The sequence below is a fragment of the Neoarius graeffei genome, chromosome 15 (assembly GCF_027579695.1).
Source record: "Neoarius graeffei isolate fNeoGra1 chromosome 15, fNeoGra1.pri, whole genome shotgun sequence".
NCBI lineage: Eukaryota > Metazoa > Chordata > Actinopteri > Siluriformes > Ariidae > Neoarius > Neoarius graeffei.
Genome location: NC_083583.1, coordinates 14,748,332 through 14,775,655, shown reverse-complemented (window position 1 = coordinate 14,775,655; position 27,324 = coordinate 14,748,332). Strand labels below are relative to the sequence as shown.

General features: G+C 40.6%; 1 protein-coding gene across 1 annotated transcript in view; it reads right to left on the bottom strand.

Moving 5' to 3' along the window:
* chrna7a (cholinergic receptor, nicotinic, alpha 7a (neuronal)) overlaps positions 1–13,046 on the bottom strand; it is a 63,716-nt gene extending 50,670 nt beyond the window's left edge. The window contains exon 1 of the mRNA XM_060940425.1: positions 12,944–13,046. Within this exon, the coding sequence (XP_060796408.1) occupies positions 12,944–12,998 (55 nt within the window). The 5' untranslated portion in view covers positions 12,999–13,046. The remainder of the gene's footprint in view (positions 1–12,943) is intronic.
* Positions 13,047–27,324: the final 14,278 nt, after the last annotated feature.

Below are 27,324 nucleotides of genomic sequence, written 5' to 3'. Positions count from 1 at the left end.
ATACGAGTGCATACGCTTACATCCTTTCTATTTCCGTGCTACTAACGATGAATAGACGTTTCATGTACCTTATCTTTCCTCCCTCTTTCCGTTTTCAGCTGCAGCGGATGTGAGTTGCAAGGATGCCCAGAGGATGCAGAGAGGATACAGCAGACGTTTAACGGATGATAACGGACATAGAACGTTTGTTGCTCGTATATGTCGCGGATTTACATCGTACACGGCGGAAAGTTCATCCGTTCTAAAAGTTTTGTGCAGCTCAAAACTTTTTGCGCGGATGAAATCACAGTGGACGGATGCTCGATGGATAGAGCGTATGAAGCACGTATGCAATGAGTACACAACGGATGCATAGCGTTTTCCAACGGATGGCAAAGATTTTTTTACGTTTTACATCCTCTTTGCATCCATAAGTGCAGTGGGACCGGGCCTTTATATTATATGGACACATCCACAAAACAATACACAAGTTAATCAAAAGAATTTTAATTTTGAACCGGTTCGCCATTTTGCCAATGCGCGTCTAGTTGGCGGGAAAACACTAGGAGTGACGTCATCGGAGTGAAATATCAGGAATTATTCTATCCACATTCACTGGATATGAGCAATCGAGCGCTCTGATTGGCTACTCTACGACTAGGCTATCAGCTCATATACCGTGAGTAGAGGAAAAACAAAATGGCGGAGCCCAACCAAGGATGAAATAAAAACTCTACTCGAAAACAAACCCTCCAAAAATACAAAAAAAGCAACAAAATATGGAATAAAAGTATTTGATGGTAAGAACGTCTCTTTTTATTTTTCAAGAATTATCGCATTTTTCACAAATTGCTACTGTCATTATGCTGCTTTGTTTACGTTCTAAGCGGAAATTACAGTATTTTGTCGGACGTTTTGTATAAAGCTTGTGTAGCCTATGGGAGCACTGCACTTGGCCCCTTGTTTTCCCTGTTGGTCTCACGTAGAGTTTAAAACGTCACGTCTTTAGCTCACCTGGGAAGAGACGCTGAGTTGATGCTGAGCACCTGCGGTGGTATATGTTGTGTCTCCTCTCCGTGGTTGTTATTTTTGTCTTTTTTACAAAGAAGCTGGTGGTGTGAGCCCAGCTGGTTGTGTGTGTAGTGACTTCAGTGCCTGGACAAGCAAACGGAAGGTAAAGTTGCGTCTGTTTGCATTCGGTCCATGCATTTGTTTCATGTAAATGTTTGCAAGTTTATTGACCTCGCTTAATTTAATCACAGTATTGCCAGTGGCCTACAGCTGGAAGCCTGTGTGTGGGTAACAGCTCATGCGATTTGACGAGCAAACGGAAGGTAACGTCATGTCTGACTTTAGCCAAATTTAAACAATGTTTTCTTGTTGTTGATTTTAATTATTGAATTTATCACAATATTACTGATGGGGTGGACCCAGCTGGAACCTGACCTTCTATGAGTAAAATTTGTTTCTGTGTAGCTGTCCAAGCAGGAGGTAATGTTGCCTTTGTTTTGTAATATAGCTCGTGAAAGTACTACGGTGCCCAGCGCTATGCGGGAGTGGTCAATGTTTTTTTATGTAAGTGGGCAACCATAGTATTTTCCTAATGGCAACCTTCTTGTTAAAAACATGCAGGAACACATCGTCATCACCATTGGTGCTACAGCAACGGTAGATGGGGCACCACTGTTTTTTTTCCTTATTGAGTTTTAATCAATTTTCTTTTTGTTGGTTTAATACTCTGGGCAATTAGGAAATTGAGCTTTGGTGATCCTGTGTGTCGTGACTAGGTATTAGGTTTGTGCATTTAAAGTGTGCAGCCTATGGAGCACTTGCATGTGACGTCACAGCCGATCCAGATTGTGACAGACGCCATCGTGTCGGTCAAACGCCATATTCCGCCTTCTACTTCTGGTTCTACTTCTGCTTTTACTTCTACCTTTTCTTCTGGAAAACCCTACTATATACAATTCTACTACAACGGCTGCGGCTACAAGCTCTCCCTACCTGTGCACGTTTTTTATGTTTTTTGTGTGTATTTTTGCGTGTTGTTCATCTGTACCGGACTTCAATATCCACTACAACCGTATGGACTTACTGGACATTGGTTTCCAGCAGAAAATGACGGTTTGTAGCGATTTCCATCGCATGCACAACATTCTGGACGAGGAAAAAAAAAACATTCCGGACGAGATAGCGAGACCAGTGGGGTCTCCGTGGATTGTTATCGGAAGCAAAGCGAAGGAGGCGGTGCCGGGAGCAAAAGCGAGGCTGCAGGCAGAGCCAGCCTGTTGACTAAGCTCAGAAAACAGCCACTCAAACCTCCACTGCCAAGCCTCTACCTCTCCAACGCCAGATCCATGTAAACAAGACGGACGATTTGGAATTACCTTATTCTATTCGATAATCGGCTGGTCAGTGCTATACTCAATACTTAAGTGACTTACCCATCCAATGAGGATTCTTGTTTACAAGATGCCACATCTGAGTCGCTGACAAATCCTGAATTTCTGTAAAGATAACTGTCCAGAGATTTATAGGCACGCAGTGCTTCACCACTGAACAGCGAGGGAAAGTTAATGAGGTAATTATACACGTCCGGGTATTCCGCTGGCAGTTCAAAATCCGGTCGTGAAAACTCCGTCCGGTAAGCCATAAGGGTCACTAATCTGTAGATCGTTTATTTTAGACATATATCTAGTTATCTGTTCATTAGAAAAATGAGCCGTGTAGTCCGTCGGTTGAAATTGATCCATTCTGTACACGAGTGCAGCAGTATTCAGCGGTGTTTTTGACCGACAAGATGGCGATTGTGTACTTTCCGGTCACGTGACTGCAAGATCTCTATGGGCTGTAGTTCCATCCTTTTAGTAGTATTTAGGCTACCGTTGGGGGAAACCAAATTAAGTATTCTTAGAGTAGTACATATGTGTGTGTGTGTGTGTGTGTGTGTGTGTGTGTGTGTGTGTGTGTGTGTGTTGTGTTACCATTTAACAAATTAGACTGTGCCCACGTGGCAGTAACTTTTTTTGGGTTTGTGGTTTTGTATTTTTTGTTTTTTTTTCTTGTGCCTTGTTGATTAATACGTTTGCTGTGCACATTCCTGTTGTCTTTTGGTTTTCCTCTCATGAACACCTACACTATTTATACCATACATTATTTATTTTTGCTATTTGCACATTCCTGTTGCCAATAGGCACATTGTCACCTTACCCTCTGTCTATGTGGCTGAGAGCCTAGTGCCCATGAGTAGTCTTGTTTTAAATTAAAAAGAGAAATTAAAAGAAAATAAAAGCTTTTTATATGAGTGATTCCATGCTTATGGGTACTGAAATGGGGACATGAACTTATTTTTAAAAATTCACCTAAAACCATTTCTTTTTTTACCATCAGGTCACAAAACATGTAATCTTTAATGAATGATATGTTAAAAGAACTTTAATTTTCTGAGATGTAATAAAAACATATTTATATGCCAAAGTCAAGCCTATGAGTTCCAAAATGATGTCTGTTACATTACTTCTGTTACGATTGTCCATCTCGCGTCTGTTACAAATTAATTTCAATCTAGCTATATACCATGTTAATCTTATTGAAAGAATGTGTATGTTTATTCTACTACACATGTTTATTAATTATATTTGCTAAAACATCACCTTCCTATGTTTCAAAAAGTAATTCTACATTGTTAAAATTGAGAATATATATGTCCACAACACTTCTGTTACGTTCTGACTTTGGCATATAAATGTTTTTATTACATCTCAGAAAATTAAAGTTATCTTTTAACATATCATTCATTAAAGATTACATGTTTTGTGACCTGATGGTAAAAAAAAGAAATGGTTTTAGGTGAATTTTAAAAAATAAGTTCATGTCCCCATTTCAGTACCCATAAGCGTGGAATCACTCATATGACTATATGACAGTTGTATTTCAGTTATTTATGTTGAACTGTTGTGGGGAAGTAAGTCCAGGTGCCTTACTGTAGGGTTCTCTCATCCTTGAAACTGAGAGTGGCGTAGTCACTTTTGTTATAGCAGTGGCCACACTTGTATTTATAGAATTTTCAAAAAATAAAAGTAAAAATGCTCTGTTCCTCAAAATCTAGTGAATGTGGATAGAATAAGAGTTATTCCACTCAATCTCGTCATACATGGCTTATAGCCCACTCGGGGCTACGCACCTCATTGGCTATCAGCTCATGTACGACTCAATTTCGTGGAATGACTGTTAAATATGTCACTCAGATCCGCGATGTATTTCATCTGAAAAATACAAGTTTTTCAACACAAGAAGATAAATTTCATATCTTCAAGCCAACTTGTGATTTTCTTTTTATTACATAGACACATCCACAAACAAAAAGTACCCAAATTTATCAAAACGATTCATCGATTTCCTCACGAGTGACGTATAGAGATTTATGTCACGGTTTTGGGTCTCCATGTCCCGGATGGAGCAAGTATGAAAAATGAGTGGCGTATTTCCCAGTAAGACACTTGTATCCATATAATACTACTCTTTATGGAAGTAGTCTCTCGTGTCATATTTTTGTAACAGTAATTTTTCCACCATGGGAAAGTCTTCAGGACAGATAACGTTGTTATTTTTGATTTCTCTGTAACATGACAAGCTGCATTAAAAAAAAAAAATCATTATCATCAGTAGAAAGGAAAAAAAAAAAGAGAAGCTTGTTCAGGAATGCCTGTTTTATACCTGCTATAATATGAGTGATAACAAGAATTTGTATAAATACGAAGGTGATTATAGGAAATCGCATGTGTTGATTGGTTGAGAAATTTGGACTATTTTGCCATAATCACCTTGAGTGACTCGGCAAAATGGCAGCCAATCGCTTCGTCACCGTAAATGAGGAAGAATTACAAATAATGAAAGAAAATGCTGTTCCTAAAAGTACTAAAGATGCTATGAAGTTTGGTCAAAAACTATTCAAAGATAAGGTGAGATTGTGATTTATTTTATCCATTTCAAAACAAAGTATTTTATATGACTTGGCATCGATAATTGACACAAGTCTGCGCCGCACCATTATTACATTTGCATGTCACTTTTGAGTTTAAAATTAAACAAATTTTAATGTGATTTTAAAAAAATAATCACCCGTGTATTTATACAAACAATTATCCGCCTCAGGCTCAGTGAATCATAACCTCAACTTCATCTCGGATATTATTCACCGATATTCACTTCACCTTCAGCGAATAATTGTTAAATAAAAGTGCGACGTCATTCAGTAATAAATGACAAACTGTAATTGTTGGCAAACAACCATGCTTCACGTCAGGCCACATCTCACCAGTCCGTCGCTGATTATTTTCCTATAACAGCACACCACGAATGTTTTATTTCTTACTTATTCAGATTGTAAATCATGACAAAATCCCATTAAGGCTGATCAAATATCTGTGATGCACCAACATAGTGCATCAACATTAGTCTGCAGAACCTTTATTTTTCCTCTAAATGCAGCTGTTATCATAGACTTCCCACTTTTTTCACCAAAAGTTCAAGAGGCCATACGGTTCTCATGAGGTCTTTTACACACAGGCACGTTTGTAGTCAAAATACATTCGAGATGAAGGCGTGCTTTGTGTCAGGATAAATTCCCAGAAGATTTTGACCATTCATAATCAACTTTCACCTCCAACCATCTGTGAGATTGGATCAGCATTTTTTTTTTTGTATTATGCCTCTGTGATTCATCAATAGAGAGAGAGAGAGAGAGAGAGAGAGAAAGAGATGGTAAGATAGATGTGATGCGTTAAGAGAAGCACATGCTCCGTATATGGAGACAAAGCATGAGCTGGAATTGTAAATTAAATTTAAGGTTAGTCAGATGAACAAAAATGGAATGGAGAGCCATCTATATTCCCTCTGGAAAAAAAACAGATGGTGTCATTAAAGACCGAGAACAAGATCTTATACTGATGGGAAACACAATTGCCAACAAGGAAATGAGAGGAAACATTTGTTTCAAAAGTATGAAAAGGGAACTTAATGGTGGTATTTAAGCGAGAAGCGAGCGATTTTTTTGTTCTCTTCTTCTTCATCCATTTTACATGCAATTCCCAAATAATTTCACAAAACTGGAAATACAACAACAAAGTAAACTGAAATGTCAAAGACATGCTGGGGATATATATTTTTTTTTTGTGAGCTGTGATGAAAACAGAGCAGTTTTCAGCTCTCTCTGGAGACGTGTATGAATTTGTCCAAAGTCTGAAAGGTTTTTGGTATGAAATCAGGACAGAATTTGAAACATATAAGAGTAGCATAAGAGAGATTCATGATTTTCATACACACACCCATTTATAAAGTCAAGTGCAAAAGTTAGCACCCCCGCCTCTTTAAATGGAATTTGAAGCAACAAGCCTTTTGGCGTGTTAGATTTCCCAAAATGATGATGAAACATGATCCTGTTTTATTAACATATAGGCTACTGTAGCCCCATGTATCTGTGTTAACTTTTCTTACCCTAACTCCTTCAGATCAGATTGTGGAGACTTGAAAGTTGATTTTGCCTCATGCTTGGGGATATGGACCCTTTTCATGTGAGGTCACGACAAACGCGGCCGCCATTTTGGACATGTACTACCAGTAGTTTACCACAGCCAGCATTGAGGAACGGCAGCAAAGAAAGTGTTTATTTTCAGCAAGACTTCCATCATGCCACTATATTGTTGTGCACCTGGATGTAGTAACCATCAACAAACAAGGCAAGGGTTATCATTTTATCGGATCCCGGTAGATGCTGACCGATGGAGAAGATGGATAGCGGCCATAAACAGGGAAGATTGGCAGCCCTCGGCATACCAGCGCTTGTGCAGTGACCACTTTGTTGGAGGTAAGACGAATAAAATTAGCCAGAAAAGGCATTACATTGCTGTTAACGTTCTGTGGCGGCGAGTGTGTAACCAAATAGGCTAAAATAACCCATTGTAACCTCTTTGTTCTTCTGTAGTAGCTATTAGCTAACGACATTAGCTAGCGTTGTGTTCCTTTGCTGTTGGTAGACTGTAGGACAGATCAGAGGCAGTGTCCTACAAACAGCGCTTAATTTGAGGGGGAGCAAGCCGGAGCGCGCTCCGGAACCTCGGGCGTTGGCTCCGGCAGCTATTTACACTGGATCCGGTGATCCGACACCTCTTTTGACTATGTAACAAAAAAAACAAAACAAATAATTAAATAAAAAAATGCAAGTTTATTTAGTGTTAATGTCTGATTTTGATATCTGTCTTGTTGGTGATTTCTCTCATGAAACGACATCCACAAAATATCTGCAGATGAACTTAATTTGCAGTGTTATTACAAAACATGCCCAGAAGCGCAGCGCCGCGCCCCCCTCCCCCCCTCTTTTTTTCCGCACCGGAGCCACTCATCCTCTGCGCTCCGGGACCTCCCACTTTACAAATTAAGCACTGCCTACAAATAAGTGTTCAAAACAAGAGGAACATGTATTTGTCTCTTAAATCCAGGCCGTTCCCTGTAATCTGTAACAACGGTTGGAGAAAGTAATGGCAAATAGTGAGTGCACAAACCATAGAAGGTAAACTGTACACAGCACCAGGGCAGTGTGATGGTAAATGTCGCTCTCTAAGCCTGCTAGCCTCAATTTTTGAAAATACCTCTCCCTCTGCTCGCCCTGTAAATGCCCTACGTCGCTGGATAGCGAAGGTGTTTTCTGCATCTCGCTCCTTTTTCTTGTATGTTCTCCGTTTGTCACCTTCCTCGCATTCAAACCAATTCGAGCCGAAGTCCGCTACATGTCCAAAATGGTGGTCATGTTTACGAAGGTCACGTGACTGAAAAGGGTCTATACATAGTTTTTCACAATTTCCTTTGTAATAATAATAATAATAATAATAATAGTCTAATAAAATATAGCTGAACTAATTATTGCTAATAATATTTATTATTTACATTTTATTATAAATATTTGTATAATAATGAAATAGACTAATAAAACATAGCTTTGCTAATTACTGCAAATAATTATTTTTTATATTTTATTATTATAAATATTTTTGTTTATATTTATTCATATATTATAGATATAATACTGCTACTACTACTACTACTACTAATAATAATAATAATAGTCTAATAAAACATAGCTTAGCTAATTATTGCTAATAATTATTATTTACATTTTATTATTATAAATATTTGTATTTATAATAATAATAATAATAAATAGACAACTAAAACATAGGTTAGCTAATTATTGCGAATAATATTAATTTTGTATTTTTTATTATATTTGTTTATATTTGTTCATATTACATAATAATAATGAATAGACTAAAAAACATAGCTTAGCTAATTTTTGTGAAAAATATTAATTTTATATATATATGGGCGGCACGGTGGTGTAGTGGTTAGCGCTGTCGCCTCACAGCAAGAAGGTCCGGGTTCGAGCCCCGTGGCCGACGAGGGCCTTTCTGTGCGGAGTTTGCATGTTCTCCCCGTGTCCGCGTGGGTTTCCTCCGGGTGCTCCGGTTTCCACCACAGTCCAAAGACATGCAGGTTAGGTTAACTGGTGACTCTAAATTGACCGTAGGTGTGAATGTGAGTGTGAATGATTGTCTGTGTCTATGTGTCAGCCCTGTGATGACCTGGCGACTTGTCCAGGGTGTACCCCGCCTTTCGCCCGTAGTCAGCTGGGATAGGCTCCAGCTCGCCTGTGACCCTGTAGAAGGATAAAGCGGCTACAGATAATGAGATGAGATGAGATAAGAAATCAAACATTTATATCAAAAAGAAAAGTCTTAGGTTGTCTTTTGAAACTTTGTATATCTCTTAAGTTCCTTAAAGTATGTGGAAGCTGGTTCCAAAGCCTTGGTGCACATGATGAAAATGCACGCTTTCCATATGTTTCAGTTCTGTAACGCGGTGTAGAAAGATAAATAGTGTTGTTAATGTTCAAGTGTAGCATCTGCTGTGACTTCTGCACAACCAGCAAATTGAGTACTTCAAAGGTCATTAGCAAAATCTTGAAAATTATTCTCTTTTTCACTGTCATCCAGTGAAGTGAACATCTCATCTCATTATCTCTAGCCGCTTTATCCTGTTCTACAGGGTCGCAGGCAAGCTGGAGCCTATCCCAGCTGACTACGGGCGAAAGGCGGGGTACACCCTGGACAAGTCGCCAGGTCATCACAGGGCCGACACATAGACACAGACAACCAGACATGTGGACTCGAGTCATGTGACTTGGACTCGAGTCAGACTCGAGTCACCATTTTGATGACTTGAGACTTGAAATCCCTAGATGAGGAATGACTTGCAACTCGACTCGGACTTGCACGCTGTTGACTCGAGACTTGACTTGGACTTGACAGTTTTAGCTTGCAATGACTTGGCGTATCAGGTATAAATATTCTCCCCCCCCCCCCTCGATTTTGAATCCAAGTACACTCGTTATTATTTGAATGCGGTGCAGCTCCTTGTCCTAGGCTACGGCAGCTCAATCCATTAGCACTAGGTGTCACTCAAGCACTTCAACTGGTTCAAATGAAAAACCAAACGGTGATGGGCAACGAGGACACTGAACATTGATGACGCTGAATGATGAACGGACGGATAAAAACATGATTCCCCGCGTAATTTCCTTTGGATTTAAAGAATACTCCAATACAGATGGCAAACGCATTGCTACGTGCAGAACATGTGGAGCCACAATTTCGGACAGCCAGTCAACCACATCAAACTTCGTTCGTCACCTGAGGCTGCATAAGGAAAAGTAAGTAACAAAGCTAGACTACAGCTAGCAAGAATCTGTACAGGCTAGTTGATGGCTAGAAGTGGAATGTGTTAATGTATTAACGCTGTCAAGGATTTGTTTTGTTTTGCTGAATATAAAATAGTGAAGTAGATTTTTTTATTGGATTGCTTTTGTGTTCAGTCTAGTGTTAGATTATGTGGGCTAGGCTACCAGTTAACACACATTGGGAAGGCATAGCCAGAAGGTGGTGATTTGGTCAGAGCAGAGAATGTTTACAAGATTGTTATAAAGGCTCTGGTCAGAACGACACAGACTTATGATAAGAACCGGACAGCAAAGGATAAAACGTGAATCAAATAAACAGTTACCCAGGCTGCAAACTAAGTATGTAAAACAGAAGTTCGCTCTTTGCAATGGGAAAGTCAGTGCTTGTCATGAAAGGCATTTAAACCACTGAGACGAGATGACTAGCAATGCAAGTTAAACCAGGCGTTTAACTGTTTGCTACGTACTGCACCAAGTCGTGGACGCTGTGCGATGTGTGTTATTAGTGCTGGGATTACGTGTCATCAGAGACATTCAATTCTATTCTCTTCCTCTCTCTGGTGTCATGTAGGCAATGTGAATAATGGGCCATTTGGGCTATGTAAAATGTAAGCTCAGCTGACGTTTTATAGCGCAGTACATCCCGACAGATTGGAGTGTAGCCTACTCCGACGCGAAGCATTATCCCACAGTCTTACCCAAACGACAGGGCACACAATGCCTCTACATAGCGTGGCTTTACCAGTGCATTTATTAGTCTCTGGCGAGAAACCAAATTCGCCAAAAGCACGCAACTTGGATCTGGAGGATTCTGCTGAACATTCTGAAATTCACAACAACTGTTTATTCTACTTTATTATACGGCTCTCTAGAATGTTGCCAGGGCTTCATTCTCACATTCTGGCCAGAGCCCTAGAGGACTCTGATTCTGGCTACATCGTCACAACGTTCTGTGTTTACTGAGGCTACCGGTATTTTAGCGAGTGTTTAGTGAATGCATTGTGGTCTAGCTAAACTGCTTAAGGGAACATCCTGGCTGGCTTGTATTAAACATTATACTGTGTATAAACAAATATGTTCAGATTAAATGAACTCAGACTTTGATACTGAAAATGATAAAAACATGTTAATGTCTACATGATTAAAAACAGAAAACAAGTAGGCCTACTAATTTTACTTTTTTTTTTTCTTGTTTAGATTTGCAGAATATCTGAAGAACAAGATCATCCCAAGTGAGACAGAGCAGCTGTCCATTTCTGGATTCCTTACTGCAAAAGATACACAGTACAATGCTACCCACCCACAACAAAAAGCCATCACAAATTCAATACTAACAGATTTGGTCATTGGATGCAACATCCCTCTCTCAGTAGTGAACAGATATTTCCGGAATTTTTTGTCAGTTAGTTGGTCTCTCTCACACACACACAAACGTACTCAAGTCACGTTGTATTGTGTTAAAGGCATGTCATGTTGTATGTTGGGACAGTGCCTAACTTCAGAAGGAAAACCATTCTTTGATTCTAAAAGTACACAGATCATCTGTTAGCTTGGACTTTGAGTTTCATGTCTTAAAATGCACATGAAAAGCATTTTTATGTGAAAAATGACATGAATGAAATGAAAAGAAAATGATTTTTGTTACACAGTACCAGTACTAGTTTTGTTTAGAATTTTGTTTTAATTTCTCACTAATTTTCCAATAAAAAATTTAAGGAAATGGTCATACTTTCACTCATTCTCACACCCTTAGCCTCAGATGTACACTGACTCACTCAAACTAAACTCACTGAAAATTTAGGATGCTTTACTAACGTTAACTAACTAATCATTGTCTCCTCTGAGATTCTTTGATTGTCTTGGGGCACAAGCTCTAAAACATTTTAAAATGGAAAAGAATGGGTGTACTGTAGTTACTTGTGCTGACTCTATGAATCATTGACATTACATTACATTTAGCAGACATTTTTATCCAAGGTGACTGGCAAAGGAGGACATACACTGCAGTGTGGAGAGGTAATACATTTGTGATCAAAAATGTGTTGATTGCCTGTAGAATAAATGGTGACTTGTTAGGGACTTGGAAAAAAATGAGACTTGGACTCGACTTGGCTTGGGTAGGACTTGACTTGGTCAAAAGTGCCTTGACTTGTGACTTGCACATTAGTGACTTTATCCCACCTCTGCAGACAACCATTCACACTCACACCTACGGTCAATTTAGAGTCACCAGTTAACCTAACCTGCATGTCTTTGGACTGTGGGGGAAACCGGAGCACCCGGAGGAAACCCACGCGGACACGGGGAGAACATGCAAACTCCACACAGAAAGGCCCTCGCCGGCCACGGGACTCGAACCCGGACCTTCTTGCTGTGAGGCGACAGCGCTAACCACTACACCACCGTGCCGCCCGTGAAGTGAACACAGAATTGGAGTAATATGGTCACATCACTTCTTCAAAGTAACTAACCTTGCAGCTGAGTTTTGAATGATCAACTTTGTGGAATGAATTTTGCAGTTATGAATTTCATAAAATAAAACTTCATGCATTTTCCTTCTAAAAATCAGGGGATGCAGACTTTTGCTTTTGATTACATATAAAATACATCCAAATCCACTGATAGAAACTGTGTAGCAATGCAATTTCCTGGATACAGAAGTGACTGTTTGTGATGTGCATATCCTGATGAAATGAAACAGACCAGATAAGGAATGCAAATGTTCACCGGACACATGGAAAATGGTCTTTCATTTAAAACAAAATAAAACAAAAAAAATTGCCAGCTAAAGTTAATACAAAAGCAATGCAAATCAGCCTTAAGTGCTGTGCTTCTTCATAAGTGGCATGAAGCTTAATGAAACAGCAAGCCATATCTCTCATCAGATGTTCGGTGATCATCAGATAGAACAAATAACATTCAAATCTATTGCAGGAGAACAAAATACAATTCAACTCAAAGTTATTCATGGTTCTGAGAATGAAAGAAGAATAAAAATGAATGACTGAAAGACTGCAGTGTTCAGAAATGAGCAGTTCTGAGCAAACACTATCTTCATGCATGAATTAATTTTTTTAAAAAGTTGAATTATGGTACTTAAAGTATTTTGCACTTTTTTAACAAACATTTTTTCCACAGTGTAATATTTAATCCAACATGCATTTTATTACTCACCCCTCCACAAACATGTAGTGATTAATAAACAAAGCGCAAAACCCCAAATTCCCATTTTAACCTGGAAAATAAGGAAGAAATCAGGACTGGGGAATATCCCAAGTCAGACCCACTCCTCCTTGGTTGGAAATGCTCATCAATGCTTTGTGTATGTGGTGTGTGAGGAGAGATAGAAGCCCATGTGGTTGCCAGATTGCAGCTCTTTGAGATTCCAGAACAATCAGTATTAAAATTCTCCCAAATTCACTACAAACAGGGACAGATTGTATTGTAGGATAACTCAGGCGATTATTTCTGATATAATGGGAGCTAATTTGTAATTATTCATTTGTTCCAGTGTCATTTATTCCTGGATGTACATTACCAATCTGGCAACCCAGCAACATCAGCAGCAACACAGCACCATCCTTTTTTGGGTCGGAGCTATCTCCTCCCCTTTAGTGATAGAGCTCTGGGAGACATTCATGATTCATGATTATGTTTTGCAATTAAGAAAGCCAAAGGAAAATTCTCCTTGAACAACTTGCATATTAATCATCATAATTAACACGTGATCTACAATTTGTCATGAAATTTTGAATTCACTTCACCCCCTTGTTTTTCCTCCCTAATTTTGTCATGACCAATTCGTACCCCCAATCGCATGAAAGCTACCAAGTTATGTGATGCCAGCCGGACTGTGGTTCATGCAACGTCAGCGGACGGCGCAACACACCAGGAGAAAAGTGCTATCCACTCATTTCCATATGCATGAGCACACAGACACCCATGACAGGGGAGAAAGAGTATACCACCCCTCCCCCCCTGAGAGTATGGCCAATTTTGTTCTCTAGAGAAGTAGAGATCGGGCGGTGCCGATCTCTACTTCTATATCCCTCGGCGTCTCACCTATACAGCTAGGGTTACAGTGGAGGGCTAGTCCTCTGGTAACCACGAGAGTTTGACTCCCCACTTGCATCTATATTGCAGCATGCCTTGCCAGATGGCAGTCAGTACCATTTTTATGACGGTCCTTGGTATGACCCAACTGCAAGTAGAACTCACGATGTCCCGATTGAGAGGCGGACATGCTAACCACTAGGTCAGCTCATGGTCAACTGCTTCATATCACATTGGATTGCTTCATAATATAATGCTGAATGTTGCTGGGAAATTCATAAATGAGTGAGAGAAGAAAGACTACTTCATTTGTTTTTAGGAGCTAACAGTAAAACCAGATTGGAATGCCTTATTTTTTTAGGTTGTTTAATATTTTAATCCTCTTGAATGCTATTGTAACTGTGCCAGAATTATCAATGTCCTCCTGTGATGGCAAGGAGGCTTCACACTGGAATGATCACAAAACCTCAATCAACACATGAGCATCAGCATCAATAAAATACACTAAAAAATATTTAGCTTACATTTCAAGTTTGTGTAAATAACTATTCAAACAGTATAAATACAGTGTATCTCTCAGTCTAGTTCAGTACACACAACCACAATCATGGGGAAGACTGCTGACTTGACAGTTGTCCAGAAGATCATCGACACCCTCCACAAGGAGGTAAGCCACAGAAAGACATTGCTGAAAAGGCTGGCTGGAAAAGGTGCACAAGCAACAGGGATGACTGAAGCTTTGAGAAGATTGTCAAGAAAAGTTGATTCAAGAACTTGGGAGAGGTTCACAAGGAGTGGACTGAGTCTGAGGTCAGTACATCAAGAGCCACCACCACAGATGTCTTCAGGAAAGGGGCTGCAACTGTCACATTCCTAATATCAAGCCACTCCTGAACCAGATATAAAATCAGAAGCTTCTTACCTGGGTTAAGGGGAGAAAGAACTGGACTATTGCTCAGTGGTCCAAAGTCCTCTTTTTAGATGAAAGCAAATTTTGCATTTCATTTGGAAATCAAGGTCCTAGAGTCTGGAGGAAGAGTGGAGAGGTACAGAATCCAAGGTGCTTTCAGTCCAGTGTGAAGTTTCTGCAGTCTGTGATGATTTGGGGTGCCATATCATCTGCTGGTGTTGGTCCACTGTGTTTTATCAAGTCCAAAGTCAACACAGCTGGCTACTAGGAGATTTTAGAGTACTTCATGCTTCCATCTGATTACCAGATTTGTGGAGATGCTGATTTCCTTTTCCAGCAGGACTTGGCACCTGCTCACAGTGACAAAACTACTACCAAATGGTTTGCTGACCGTGATATTACAGGGCTTGATTGGCCAGCCAAACTTGCCTGACCTGAACCCCAGAGAGAATCTATGGGCTATTGTCAAGAGGAAGATGAGAAACACTCAACCCAAAAATACAGATGGAGTCGAAGGCTGCTATCAAAGCAGCCTGGGCTTCAGTAACACCTCAGCTGTTAAGGGTGGCGAGATGTGGTGAGTTAGGATCCAATAGCAGAACACAAACCAGAAAATCCAATGAATAAAAAATGATTTAAGTAAAGTCCAAAAAAAAGGCAACAAACAAAAATGGCAAAAATAATCCAGACAACAACGAAGTAAACAAAGACAAAGTGCTAATATGAAAAACATGAAAAATAGTTCAGATAACAACCACAGTGCAAAAAACAAGAAAAAAAATGACAAAACCTGAGTACAAATAACTATGGCTAAGACTAGGCAAAACAGAGATCAAAAATCAGGAAGCAAAAAATGGCACAGAGACGACATGACGCGTTCTGGCAAAGTCCCCTTCTGAGAACGGCCTATTTATAGACCCCTTCGCAGTAAACATCATTCATACGTAAGAGGAAATTGCGTGCGCAGCCTGGACCCAAAAAAGACTCAGTGACGGTAGAGACGAGAAGAAATATTTGGAAGAAATGCCTAGTTGTTGTGTTGTCGGGTGTCAGAATCGTAGCAGTGATGGGGTTAAAAGGTACAGAATTCCAGCAGGATCTCACCCATTCCAAAAAAATCGCCGACGTCTATGACTACAAGCCATCAAACGTGTAGACTGGGATGAAAGCACCATCAAAAATGCGCGGGTTTGCAGCGCCCACTTCATCACAGGTAAGATCAGGCTATTTATTAAATCTTTCTTTTTTATTCTTTCTAGTCTTCGTTTATTGATGTAGCAAAATACTTTGGTAACGTTTGTCTGATTAGCTGGGTCATACGTAGTTACACAATGTAATGAATATTGTTAGCATGTTAACTTAACTTTGCATGCAATTGTGTTTGTAGGAGAGGTCTCGCTTGACTCAAGCAGTCCAGATTTTGTGCCATCATTATTTGCGTATGCCGAAAATCACAATTTTAAAGCAAGGATGGAAAGGTAAAATTGTGTGCCCTCACTCTAAATGCCAACTTACGTTGACTGCTCTAACCTAGCTCCCGCCCCGTTCAGCTTCATTTCTGCTCTCTGCCTCTCGCTTTTTACGCAGCTCTGATTTCTCTTAGCTGCACTCTTTACACTGTCATTCCTTTCATGCCATTACCTCCTGCAAATTGCTGTTTAGTGTTGGGATTTGCTGTTGTAGCTAAAGCCACATTGCCATCACATCACTGGCATAATTTGATTAAAACAAAATGAATATGAATGTCCCATTGTTAATCAAGTTGTAGTCTCGCTGTAACCAGAATGTTGATGGCAGGCTACTTTTGTAAATAGTTTTTTTTTTTTTGAGTTTGACATTTTTTGTAAATAGTATGACTGCCTTCAGGTATCAGAGGAAAATGAGGAGGGAACTTACTAACATCGTCCGTCCACTCTTTAATTAAATACGGATCCGGTAGGCGATGTCCACTTGTTAGAGTTAACTTATTTATGTAGCATTCTCGATCTTGTAACGACAATTGTTTTGCATAATCTGACAGCTCATAATGCCAGTCTATGGGCAGCACCATTGTTTCTGAGTCCAGGCTGCGCGCGCATCCTGGCAACGGTCAGTTTGTTTACAAACATGCGAAAGGTTCTATAGACCCTTTTCACGTGACGTCACGACAAATGCGGCCGCCATTTTGGACATGTACTACCAGTAGTTTACCACAGCCAACATTGAGGAGCGGCAGCAAAGAAAGTTTTTACTTTCAGCAAGACTTCCATCATGCCACTATATTGTTGTGCACCTACCGTAGATGTAGTAACCATCAACAAACAAGGCAAGGGTTATCATTTTATCGGATCCCGACAGAGAAGATGGATAGCGGCCATTAACAGGAAAGATTGGCAGCCCTCGGCATACCAACGCTTGTGTAGTGACCACTTTGTTGGAGGTAAGACGAATAAAATTAGCCAGAAAAGGCATTACATTGCTGTTAACATTCTGTGGCGGTGAGTGTGTAACCAAATAGGCTAAAATAACCCATTGTAACCTCTTTGTTCTTCTGTAGTAGCTATTGTTGACTAGCTAATGTCAACAACATAGTAGCTAGTATGTTACTGTAGCAATGTTAACATTCAGTCATTTGGATGACTGTTAAACCTTTCAGTCTCAAGTTTTTCCTTTACTGTATTTACTAGTTTACTGTAAATAAACTAGTTAATTAACTAAACTAGTTAATTTGAGGGGGCTTGCTTCCCCTCAAATTAAGCCCTGTACAGGTAAATAGCCGCCGGAGCCAACGTCCGAGGTTCCGGAGCGCGCTCCGACTTGCTCCCCCTCAAATTAAGCCCTGTGCTTAATTTGAGGGGGAGCAAGCCGGAGCGCGCTCCGGAACCTCAGACGTTGGCTCCGGCAGCTATTTACACTGGACCCGGTGTAAATAGCTGCCGGATCATAATTACAGTAAACTAGTAAATACAGTAAAGGAAAAACTTGAGACTGAAAGGTTTTAAAAGTCATCCAAATGACTGAACGTTAACATTGCTACAGTAACATACTAGCTATTATGTTGTTGACATTAGCTAGTGCTAACAGCTAGCTGCTAGTACACTGCTACAACAGACACCGACCCTAATAATACAGTTCTTGGTCATTGCCTGGTAACAGCAAATTTATAACAGGCCATGTCTCAACAGACTAAGAAGTTATTTCAATGACATTTAATAACATTTTGTTTATCCTGAGGACCGAAAGTAAATGAAAATGTGAACAAACCTTAGCTGTAATAAGATGGCAACCACCGGCTCCAGGGACGACCCACTGATGTAGGCATGTTACCCAGCCTGACACAAAATATTTGTAGGCATCCAAACTCTTATACGCTTTCAGATCAATACCTGTGTATGGCGATGGGTTTTTAACGACATAGGTATACAGATCATGTGGGCTGAAGTCAGGTAAAGACGAGGGCTTCGTGTACTTCCGTACGTCAGTGAACAATCCTGGTGGAAGCAGGTAAACGTCGTTCTCTAAGCCTGCTAACCTCAATTTTTGCAAATACCTCTCCCTCTGCTCGGCCTGTAAATGCCCTACGTCGCTGGATAGTGAAAGTGTTTTCTGCATCTCGCTCCTTTTTCTTTTATGTTTTTCGTTTGTCGCCTTCCTCGCATTCAAACCGATTCGAACCGAAGTCCACTACATGTCCAAAATGGTGGTTGCGTTTACGAAGGTCACGTGACTGAAAAGGGTCTATACACAGCAGAGAAGACCAGTAAGTGAATGCCAGCAAGATGGAAGTCCCATCCTGGATCCTGATTGCGCTGAACTGGGAGATAGTAAATCTCTGGAGTGGAAGTGCGGGGCGGATCATGACACTCAGCGGTGCCTTCATGCCATGCTGCATTGATGCAGTAATTTGGGGTAAAGGATCCCCAATCAAGTATTGAGTGTATAAATGAACATACCGGTACTTTCCAGAAGTTGGAAATTTCTGTATTGTAAATCCTTTTTTGATTGATCTTAGGAAATATTCTCATCATTTGAGATACTGGACTTCTGATTTTCATGAGCTATCGTCATTGGCTGTCCATCGCAAGCGATAATGACTGCTTCATTAGAATGCGCGGAAACGGAGATGGGCCACGAGGCCCACACCAGAGCAACAGAGTCATCTGCAGCGGTGGCACAAATGGCCTGGTTGAGCTGCTATGGAATGTCTGGCTTCGTGAGCTCTTGTATACTCCCTTTGACGCTTGTCTTCAATTGCGGACACTGAGCTTTTAACTATGCTTCGCCATGTTGTTCTATCCGAGGCATCCCTTTCCCATGTCTGATCGATAATGCCGGCATTCTTCATGTTCCTCTTCAAGACGTCTTTGTACCTCAGTTTCTGTCCTCCTTGTCTCCTCTTTCCTCAGCTCAGTTCCGAATAGAAAATGGCTTCGGGTAGACGCGTGTCAGGCATGTGCCCGATGTGTCCAGCCCATCGAAATTGGGAGGCTGTGATAAGGGCTTCCACGCTTACTGTACTGGTGTATCAGTTCGCAGTGCAATTTAAAATCCTTTACCTCCTCTCTCTCAGGAATTGGACCATCAGTTTTATAATCCAGTTCTCAGCTTAAACAAACTTTGATGCTTGAAATTATTTGGATTTTAGTCAGGACGTTAGTGGTAAAGTGTATAACTCCATTCATATGTAAGTGGTTTATCCTGGTCAGGATTCCTGTACATCTGGAGCCTATCCCAGGAACGCTGAGTGTAAAGCAGGGACATACACACTGCATACACTGCAACATACACACACTTACTCACTTATTTACAGCTAGGGGCAATTTAGAGTCAATCCACATTCAGGCATGTTTTAGGAAGCAGGAAGAAACTAGAGAACCCAGATGAAACTGACACAATACCAGAGAGGATGTGCAAGATTATCGATGATCTATTATTACCTTGCTTGGGACAGAGTCCACCAGGGGGTGAGGTATTGCTTCCAGTCAGGTTTGTCTGTTTGTTTTTTTGTTAATGATGTTGCGGGAAAACGGCTGGACCAGTCTTCATGAAACTTTCAGGATAGATGGGCATTGGTCTCAAATGGGGGTCATTCAGTCAAGGTCAAGGTTTTTCTGGCTACCGCCTCATATAGAGGCAGTAGCCACTATATCATCGTGCTGTAAAGGCCAATTTATGCTGACAACCCAGTCCTCGCAGATAGCGTCGCAGACAGTGTCTGCGTAGCCCCCCCACCTTCGCAGACGCTCTGCGCGCACCTCCCAAAAATTGTGACCACCGCAGAAGCCTCGCAGACAGCGTTGCAGACAAGAGGGCTCTGATTGGTCCACTCTACATCCGCTGTACACGCACTTCCGCTTCCCTACTTTCCCGGTTTGGTTTGTTTTCACGACCGCCATTTTTAAAAACACGAGCGAAGATTGAGCAACACAAAGTGCGGTTGATCGAGGAAGTGAGGAAGTACGTACATACGACTCCAGTTCTAGTCATTATAAGTAACCGGAGGATAAACACTCCACTAACCACACCCACCAACTACTCCTAGCGATTTCGCGACTTCGCGCCCCCTTGCGTTGTGGCGGTGAATAACATCGCGCAGTCATCGTGCTGTAAGAATGTAAGAGTGTAACAATCGCGCAGTACCATGTGAGAGGTAAAGTGTGTTCTGATTGGCTGAGAGCAGTAAGCAGTACAGTGTGTTCTGATTGGCTGAGAGCAGCAGAGAATCAGAATCAGAACCATGTTTATTGGCCAAGTTTGTTCACACACAAGGTCAAAATCAAGGTCAAGGTCACCCAAAAGGTCAAAATCATTTTTTCACGATATCTTCCTTCATATTCATCATAAGTGCTACCAGGCGAGGTTTGTTTTGCCTGACAACACTTGTTTATATCTGTAGTGCATTTCTACACACACACACACACACACACACACACACACACACACACACACACACACACACACACACAGAGTCTCTCTCGCTCTCACACAAACAGTGTTCTAGATGAAAACATCTACTATTGTGTACATTAAAATATTTAACTGATCCTTCATAATAAAAAAGTCCGAACTCAGTGTTTTGCTGCTCTCCCAGCTCTTTGCATTGATGCTGTTTTATCTCCTACAACTTGTGATGTATGACTGAAAGTGAGGTGGCAGAAACTTGGCATCCAGCCTGACTGCACTGACTTGGCCTTCCTCAGCTAAAGCTCCGTATCCAGTTGTGTGCACCTGGAGCACAAGAGCATGCATTTCAGCACACTGAAGTGTTTACAGGTCCCTACAGCCAAGTAATAACCCAGTAATAATCACTCTCACAGTACCAAATGGACCAAACATTCAGCACATATCACCACCTGAGAACAGCTGCAGGAAAATCACCGAGGCACACTCATGGCTTGTTTTTCGGGGAAAGAGATGGGGAAGGTTTTAGACTGTTTCTATATGTTTCCATGAAGCACACTGGGCATCGTCGTCATCATCATTCTCATCATCACCATTTCTCATCATCATTCTGATCACCACCATCATCATCATCATTCTCATCACCATCATTCTCATCATCATTCTCATGATCACCATCGTCATCATTCTTATCATCACGATCATTATCATCGTCATCATAATTCTCATCATCACTCATCATCATCATTCTCATCATCGCCGTCATTCTCATCATCACCATCATTATCATCATCATTCTCATCGTCGTCATCATAATTCTCATCATCACTCATCACCATCATTCTCATCATCACCATCATCATCATGATCATCATCACTCATCATCATCGTCGTCATCATCATTCTCATCATCACCATCATTCTCATCACCATCACCCATCATCATCATCATCATCTTAATCATCACTCATCACCATCATCATCCTCATTGTCGCCATCATCATTATTCTCATCATTGCCATCATCATCATCATCACTCATCATCATTCTCATTATTGCCATCATCATCATCATCATCATCATGCTCATCATCACCCTCATCGTCATCATCATTCTCATCATCATCACCATTATCATCATCTTTCTCATTGTCATCATCATCACAACTATTTGTTTCTTTAGAAATCTAATTGCCTATTTTGAATTGTAGACACAGATTAAAGGACATCGTGTTAATTTTTTTCTTTATTTAAAAAATAGTCATCAAAATGCATTTCATCTTTTAATCATGAAATTTTTTCTCATTACCACATTTTAGCATGAAGTCTCATGCCTTTACCATCTATTCTATTCTATTCTATTCAGATGCCATCTCACATCTTTATCATTTATTCTATTCTAAAGTCACCTCATACCTATATCATTTCATCTCATCTCATCATCTCTAGCCGCTTTATCCTTCGACAGGGTCGCAGGCAAGCTGGAGCCTATCCCAGCTGACTACGGGCGAAAGGCGGGGTACACCCTGGACAAGTCGCCAGGTCATCACAGGGCTGACACATAGACACAGACAACCATTCACACTCACATTCACACCTACGGTCAATTTAGAGTCACCAGTTAACCTAACCTGCATGTCTTTGGACTGTGGGGGAAACCGGAGCACCCGGAGGAAACCCACGCGGACACGGGGAGAACATGCAAACTCCACACAGAAAGGCCCTCGCCGGCCACAGGGCTCGAACCCAGGACCTTCTTGCTGTGAGGCGACAGCGCTAACCACTACACCACCGTGCTGCCCCTATATCATTTAATTTATTTTATTTTATTTATTTTATTCTCAGGTCATTTCTTGCCATTGTCTTCTGTTCTGAGGTCAGCTTGTGTTTTTATATTCTACTCTATTCTATTCTCAAGCCATCTCGTACCTTTATCTAGTCTTTTCTATGTATATATTGAACAAATTAATAAACTATGTAATAAGATATAAATTACAGTATAAAGGATGACCCTAATGGGGCTAATAAAATCTAAAGCCTGTTCCCGTGCCTCATTGTACTACAAGCTCTGAAGCATTCTTTGGAGAACCTTTTACATTTGTACCTTTTACCATGCAACAAGTACGTAAGGCTCTTAAAACTTTGAACCACAGTAAACCTCACGGGCCAGATTTTATAGAGCCTTATTTTGTGAAAATGGCTGCTGATTTTATTGCACAGCCCATCACAACACTTTTTAATTTATCAATTGAAAACAAAGAACTACCTTCAGTTTGGAAGTCAGCCTTTGTTATTCCTCTTTTAAAAGGAGGTGATCCAGCCGTATTAACCAATTACAGGCCAATATCTAATTTGTGTATCCTGTCAAAAATCCTTGAATCTCTGGTGTGTGAGCAACTCAAAGATTTTTTATATTCAAACGACCTTCTTTCAAAGCTGCAATCAGGTTTTAGGAAAAAGCACAGTACTGTCACTGCTGCCACAAAAGTGATTAATTACATATTTGTTGCCCTTGATAAAAAACAGTACTGTGCTGCGGTTTTTATTGACCTGTCAAAGGCGTTCGACACTGTGGACCACATAGTTCTAAAGAAAAGGCTCTCCAGTTTTGATCTTTCAGATCATGTAGTTTCCTGGTTCACAAATTATTTAAGTGATAGAACCCAATGTATCAAATATGATGACTTGTGTTCAGAATTTGTGGGTGTCCATAAGGGGGTGCCACAGGGTTCTATATTAGGTCCCCTCCTATTCATTATGTATATAAATGACGTGGGTCAAAATGTGTCTGATGCAAATATGCATTTCTATGCTGATGACACAATCATTTACTGCTGTGGGTCATCCCCTACTAATGCTGTTGAATCCTTGCAGAAGGCTTTTGATGTGATCCAGCACGCATTTCTGCAGCTAAAATTAGTACTTAACGTGGACAAGACTAAACAAATGTTGTTTTCAAAGCCAAGGAAGGGACTGTTAAACATCCCCACAGTATTCACTCTTGAGGGAAATGAAATAGAGGTGGTCCACTCGTATAAATATCTTGGTATCCTGCTTGATGACACCCTGACATTTAAAGCCCACATTGAAAATCTTGTTAAGAAACTTAAACTGAAGCTGGGTTTTTTATTTAGAAATAAATTTTGTTTTTCTTTTGATGTTAAGAAGCGCCTTGTCGCTGCAACTTGTTTATCTATTTTAGACTATGGAGACTTGTTGTACATGAATGCTTCAGCTCAATGCCTGAGTAAGATTGACTCTGTGTATCATGCTGCCCTGAGGTTCATCACTAATTGTAGGGCCTTGACCCATCACTGCGAACTATATTCCCGAGTCGGATGGCCATCATTGTCTGCCAGGAGGCTGACTCACTGGTATACCTTTATATACAAGGCAATACTTGGACTACTGCCACCCTACATCAGTAACCTAATCACATTGAGGAACCTTGACTCTTATGGCCTGCGCTCTAATGATCATTTGCTGCTCTCTGTCCCATCCGTCTGCACAGAGCAGGGAAAAAGAGCTTTTGTTTTCTCTGCCCCTACCACCTGGAACAAGCTGCAAAAGGACTTAAAAATAAAAGAACTTATTCCATTGAGCGATTTTAACTCCAGACTGAGAGCACTTGAGACAGCGTCTCTGATTTGTAACTGTTTTAAATGATTTTTTCTTTTTTCTTTAGACTTCTGTAAATTGTAATTTTAATTTTGTAACTTGTGCTGCCTCTTGGCCAGGACGCCCTTGTAAAAGAGATTATTAATCTCAATGGGTCTTCTTTCCTGGTAAAATAAAGGTTTAATAAAAAAATAATAAATTAATAAAATAAAGTTACAGTAATGCCAACTAAAGTAGCATACAGTGAATCAATCTTAGAATGAATACGCAAACGCACAATTTATAAATGCACAGACGGTCGTCAGTGTTTCACACTGTCATACGACACATGACGTCCATTACTGATAATCTTCTCTGACTAAGAGTCTGTAAGTGTGACCCTCCATCACACTGTCTTTATAATGTGACACATAGCAATTTGGCTTTGTGTCCCAAGACATGTCTTATGCAAGCTTATAAAACAGACAAATGCCTTCTGCAGCAAGTTATCACATAGTCTTAGGGCTAGATATTGCATTCCTTATGCCTTAATGTTGTTTATCGGAAATTACAGTAAAATTTATTGATGAAATCTCATGCTTTTGCCTTTATCATCTATAAACTTAGTCAGGTTCTGCCTCATAACTCTGCACAGGCACTGTGTTATGGTGAGGCGTAATGTTCTGCTGCATTAAAAAAAAAAGAAAAAAAAAGACATGCCATCTGGTGGTGAAGTAAAAAAAAAGAAAGCCATGGATTACAGTGTCTTGAAACAAATTATGAAATTAAAAATGTCTTCATGTATAGCTTCCTGACAGATTTTACAGACAATAGGTTGCACTGTTATGCTTTCTTTAAGTAACAGCTTAAATTGTGTAATTTATGGCAGATGCTCAATGATGCTGCACCTGATAGACATACCACACACACGTCTCTCTCACACACACACACACACACACACACACACACACACACACACACACACACACACACATAGTGTGTACCATATCAATGTCACTGTGGGTTGGGAAATGAACATCATCCAATGAATACCTAGTCCATGGTGGTTCTCTTATTGTGGTCCCATTCCATTGATGAACAGAGTAAGGGGTGCCAATACATTTGGGATAGTAGCACATGGGCTATATTTATATCTATCTATCTAGTTCATTTTCTTTTATCATTTAATTAAAAAGGGTAAACTTTCAAATATTTCTATATTCATTACACGTAAAGTGAAAGATGTCAAAGCTTTTTGTTTTAATTTTGATGAAAATCAGCAATCCAGTATCTAAGCATCTCATCTCATTATCTCTAGCCGCTTTATCCTGTTCTACAGGGTCGCAGGCAAGCTGGAGCCTATCCCAGCTGACTACGGGCGAAAGGCAGGGTACACCCTGGACAAGTCGCCAGGTCATCACAGGGCTGACACATAGACACAGACAACCATTCACACCTACGGTCAATTTAGAGTCACCAGTTAACCTAACCTGCATGTCTTTGGACTGTGGGGGAAACCCACGCGGACAACATACAAACTCCACACAGAAAGGCCCTCGCCGGCCACGGGGCTCGAACCCAGACCTTCTTGCTGTGAGGCAACAGCGCTAACCACTACACCACCGTGCCGCCCCGTATCTAAGCTTATTAGAGTATTTCATTTCAAGTTTGAGTAAAACAGTATAAATACCATGCATCTCTCAGTCTAGTTCAATACACACAACCACAATCATGGGGAAGACTGCTGACTTGACAGTTGTCCAGAAGACAATCATTGACACCCTCCAGAAGGAGAGTAAGCCACAAAAAGTCATTGCTGAAAAGGCTGGCTGGAAAAGGTGCACAAGCAACAGGGATGACCGAAGCTTTGAGAGGATTGTCAAGAAAAGTTGATTCAAGAACTTGGGAGAGGTTCACAAGGAGTGGACTGAGTCTGGGGTCAGTGCATCAAGAGCCACCACCATAGATGTCTTCAAGAAAGGGGTGACAACTGTCGCATTCCTAATATCAAGCCTGAACCAGAGACAACGTCAGAAGCGTCTTACCTGGGCTAAGGTGAGAGAGAAGTGGACTGTTGCTCAGTGGTCCAAAGTCCTCTTTTCAGATGAAAGTACATTTTGCATTTCATTTGGAAATCAAGGTTCTAGAGTCTGGAGGAAGAGTGGAGAGGCACAGAATCCAAGGTGCTTGAAGTCCAGTGTGAAGTTTCCACCTTTGATGATTTGTGATGATTTGTGGTGTCATGTCATCTGCTGATGCTGGACTGTGTTGTATCAAGTCCAAAGTCAGCACAGCCATCTACTAGGAGATTTTAGAGCACTTCATGCTTCCATCTGTTGACCAGCTTTGTGGAGATGCTGATTTCTTTTTCCAGCAGGACTTAGCACCTGCTTAGAGTGACAAAACTACTACCAAATGGTTTGCTGACCGTAATTTTAAAGGGCTTGATTGGCCAGCCAAACATGCCTGACCTGAACCCCAGAGAGAATCTTTGGGCTGTTGTCAAGAGAAAGATGAGAAACACTCGACCCAAAAATACAGACGGAGCTGAAGGCCGCTATCAAAGCAATCTGGGCTTCAATAACACCTCAGCAGTGCCACAGGCTGATCGCCTCCATGCCACGCCACATTGATGCAGTAATTCAGGCAATCAGTGAACTTGATAAAACACAATAGACCAACACCAGCAGATGACATGGCACCCCAAATCATCACAGACTGCAGAAACTTCACACTGGACTTCAAACACCTTGAATTCTGTGCCTCTCCACTCTTCCTCCAGACTCTAGGACCTTGATTTCCAAATTAAATGCAAAATTTACTTTCATCTGAAAAGAGGACTTTGGACCGCTGAGCAACAGTCCATTTCTCTCTCTCCTTTTGTATATTTTGTTGGCTGTAAAATAAGTTTAGGTTATGAAATGATCTCTAAAAAATATGAATGCATTTGTAACATTAATAAAATGTATTAAAAATGTTATGATCTATAATACAATTAAAAATATTATTTAAATGTTTTGTTAATAATATACATTCTATCTATCTATACAGGCATTTAGCAGATGCTCTGATCCAAAGGGACATACAACATACCCAAAGCAGCCTGGGGAGCAGTT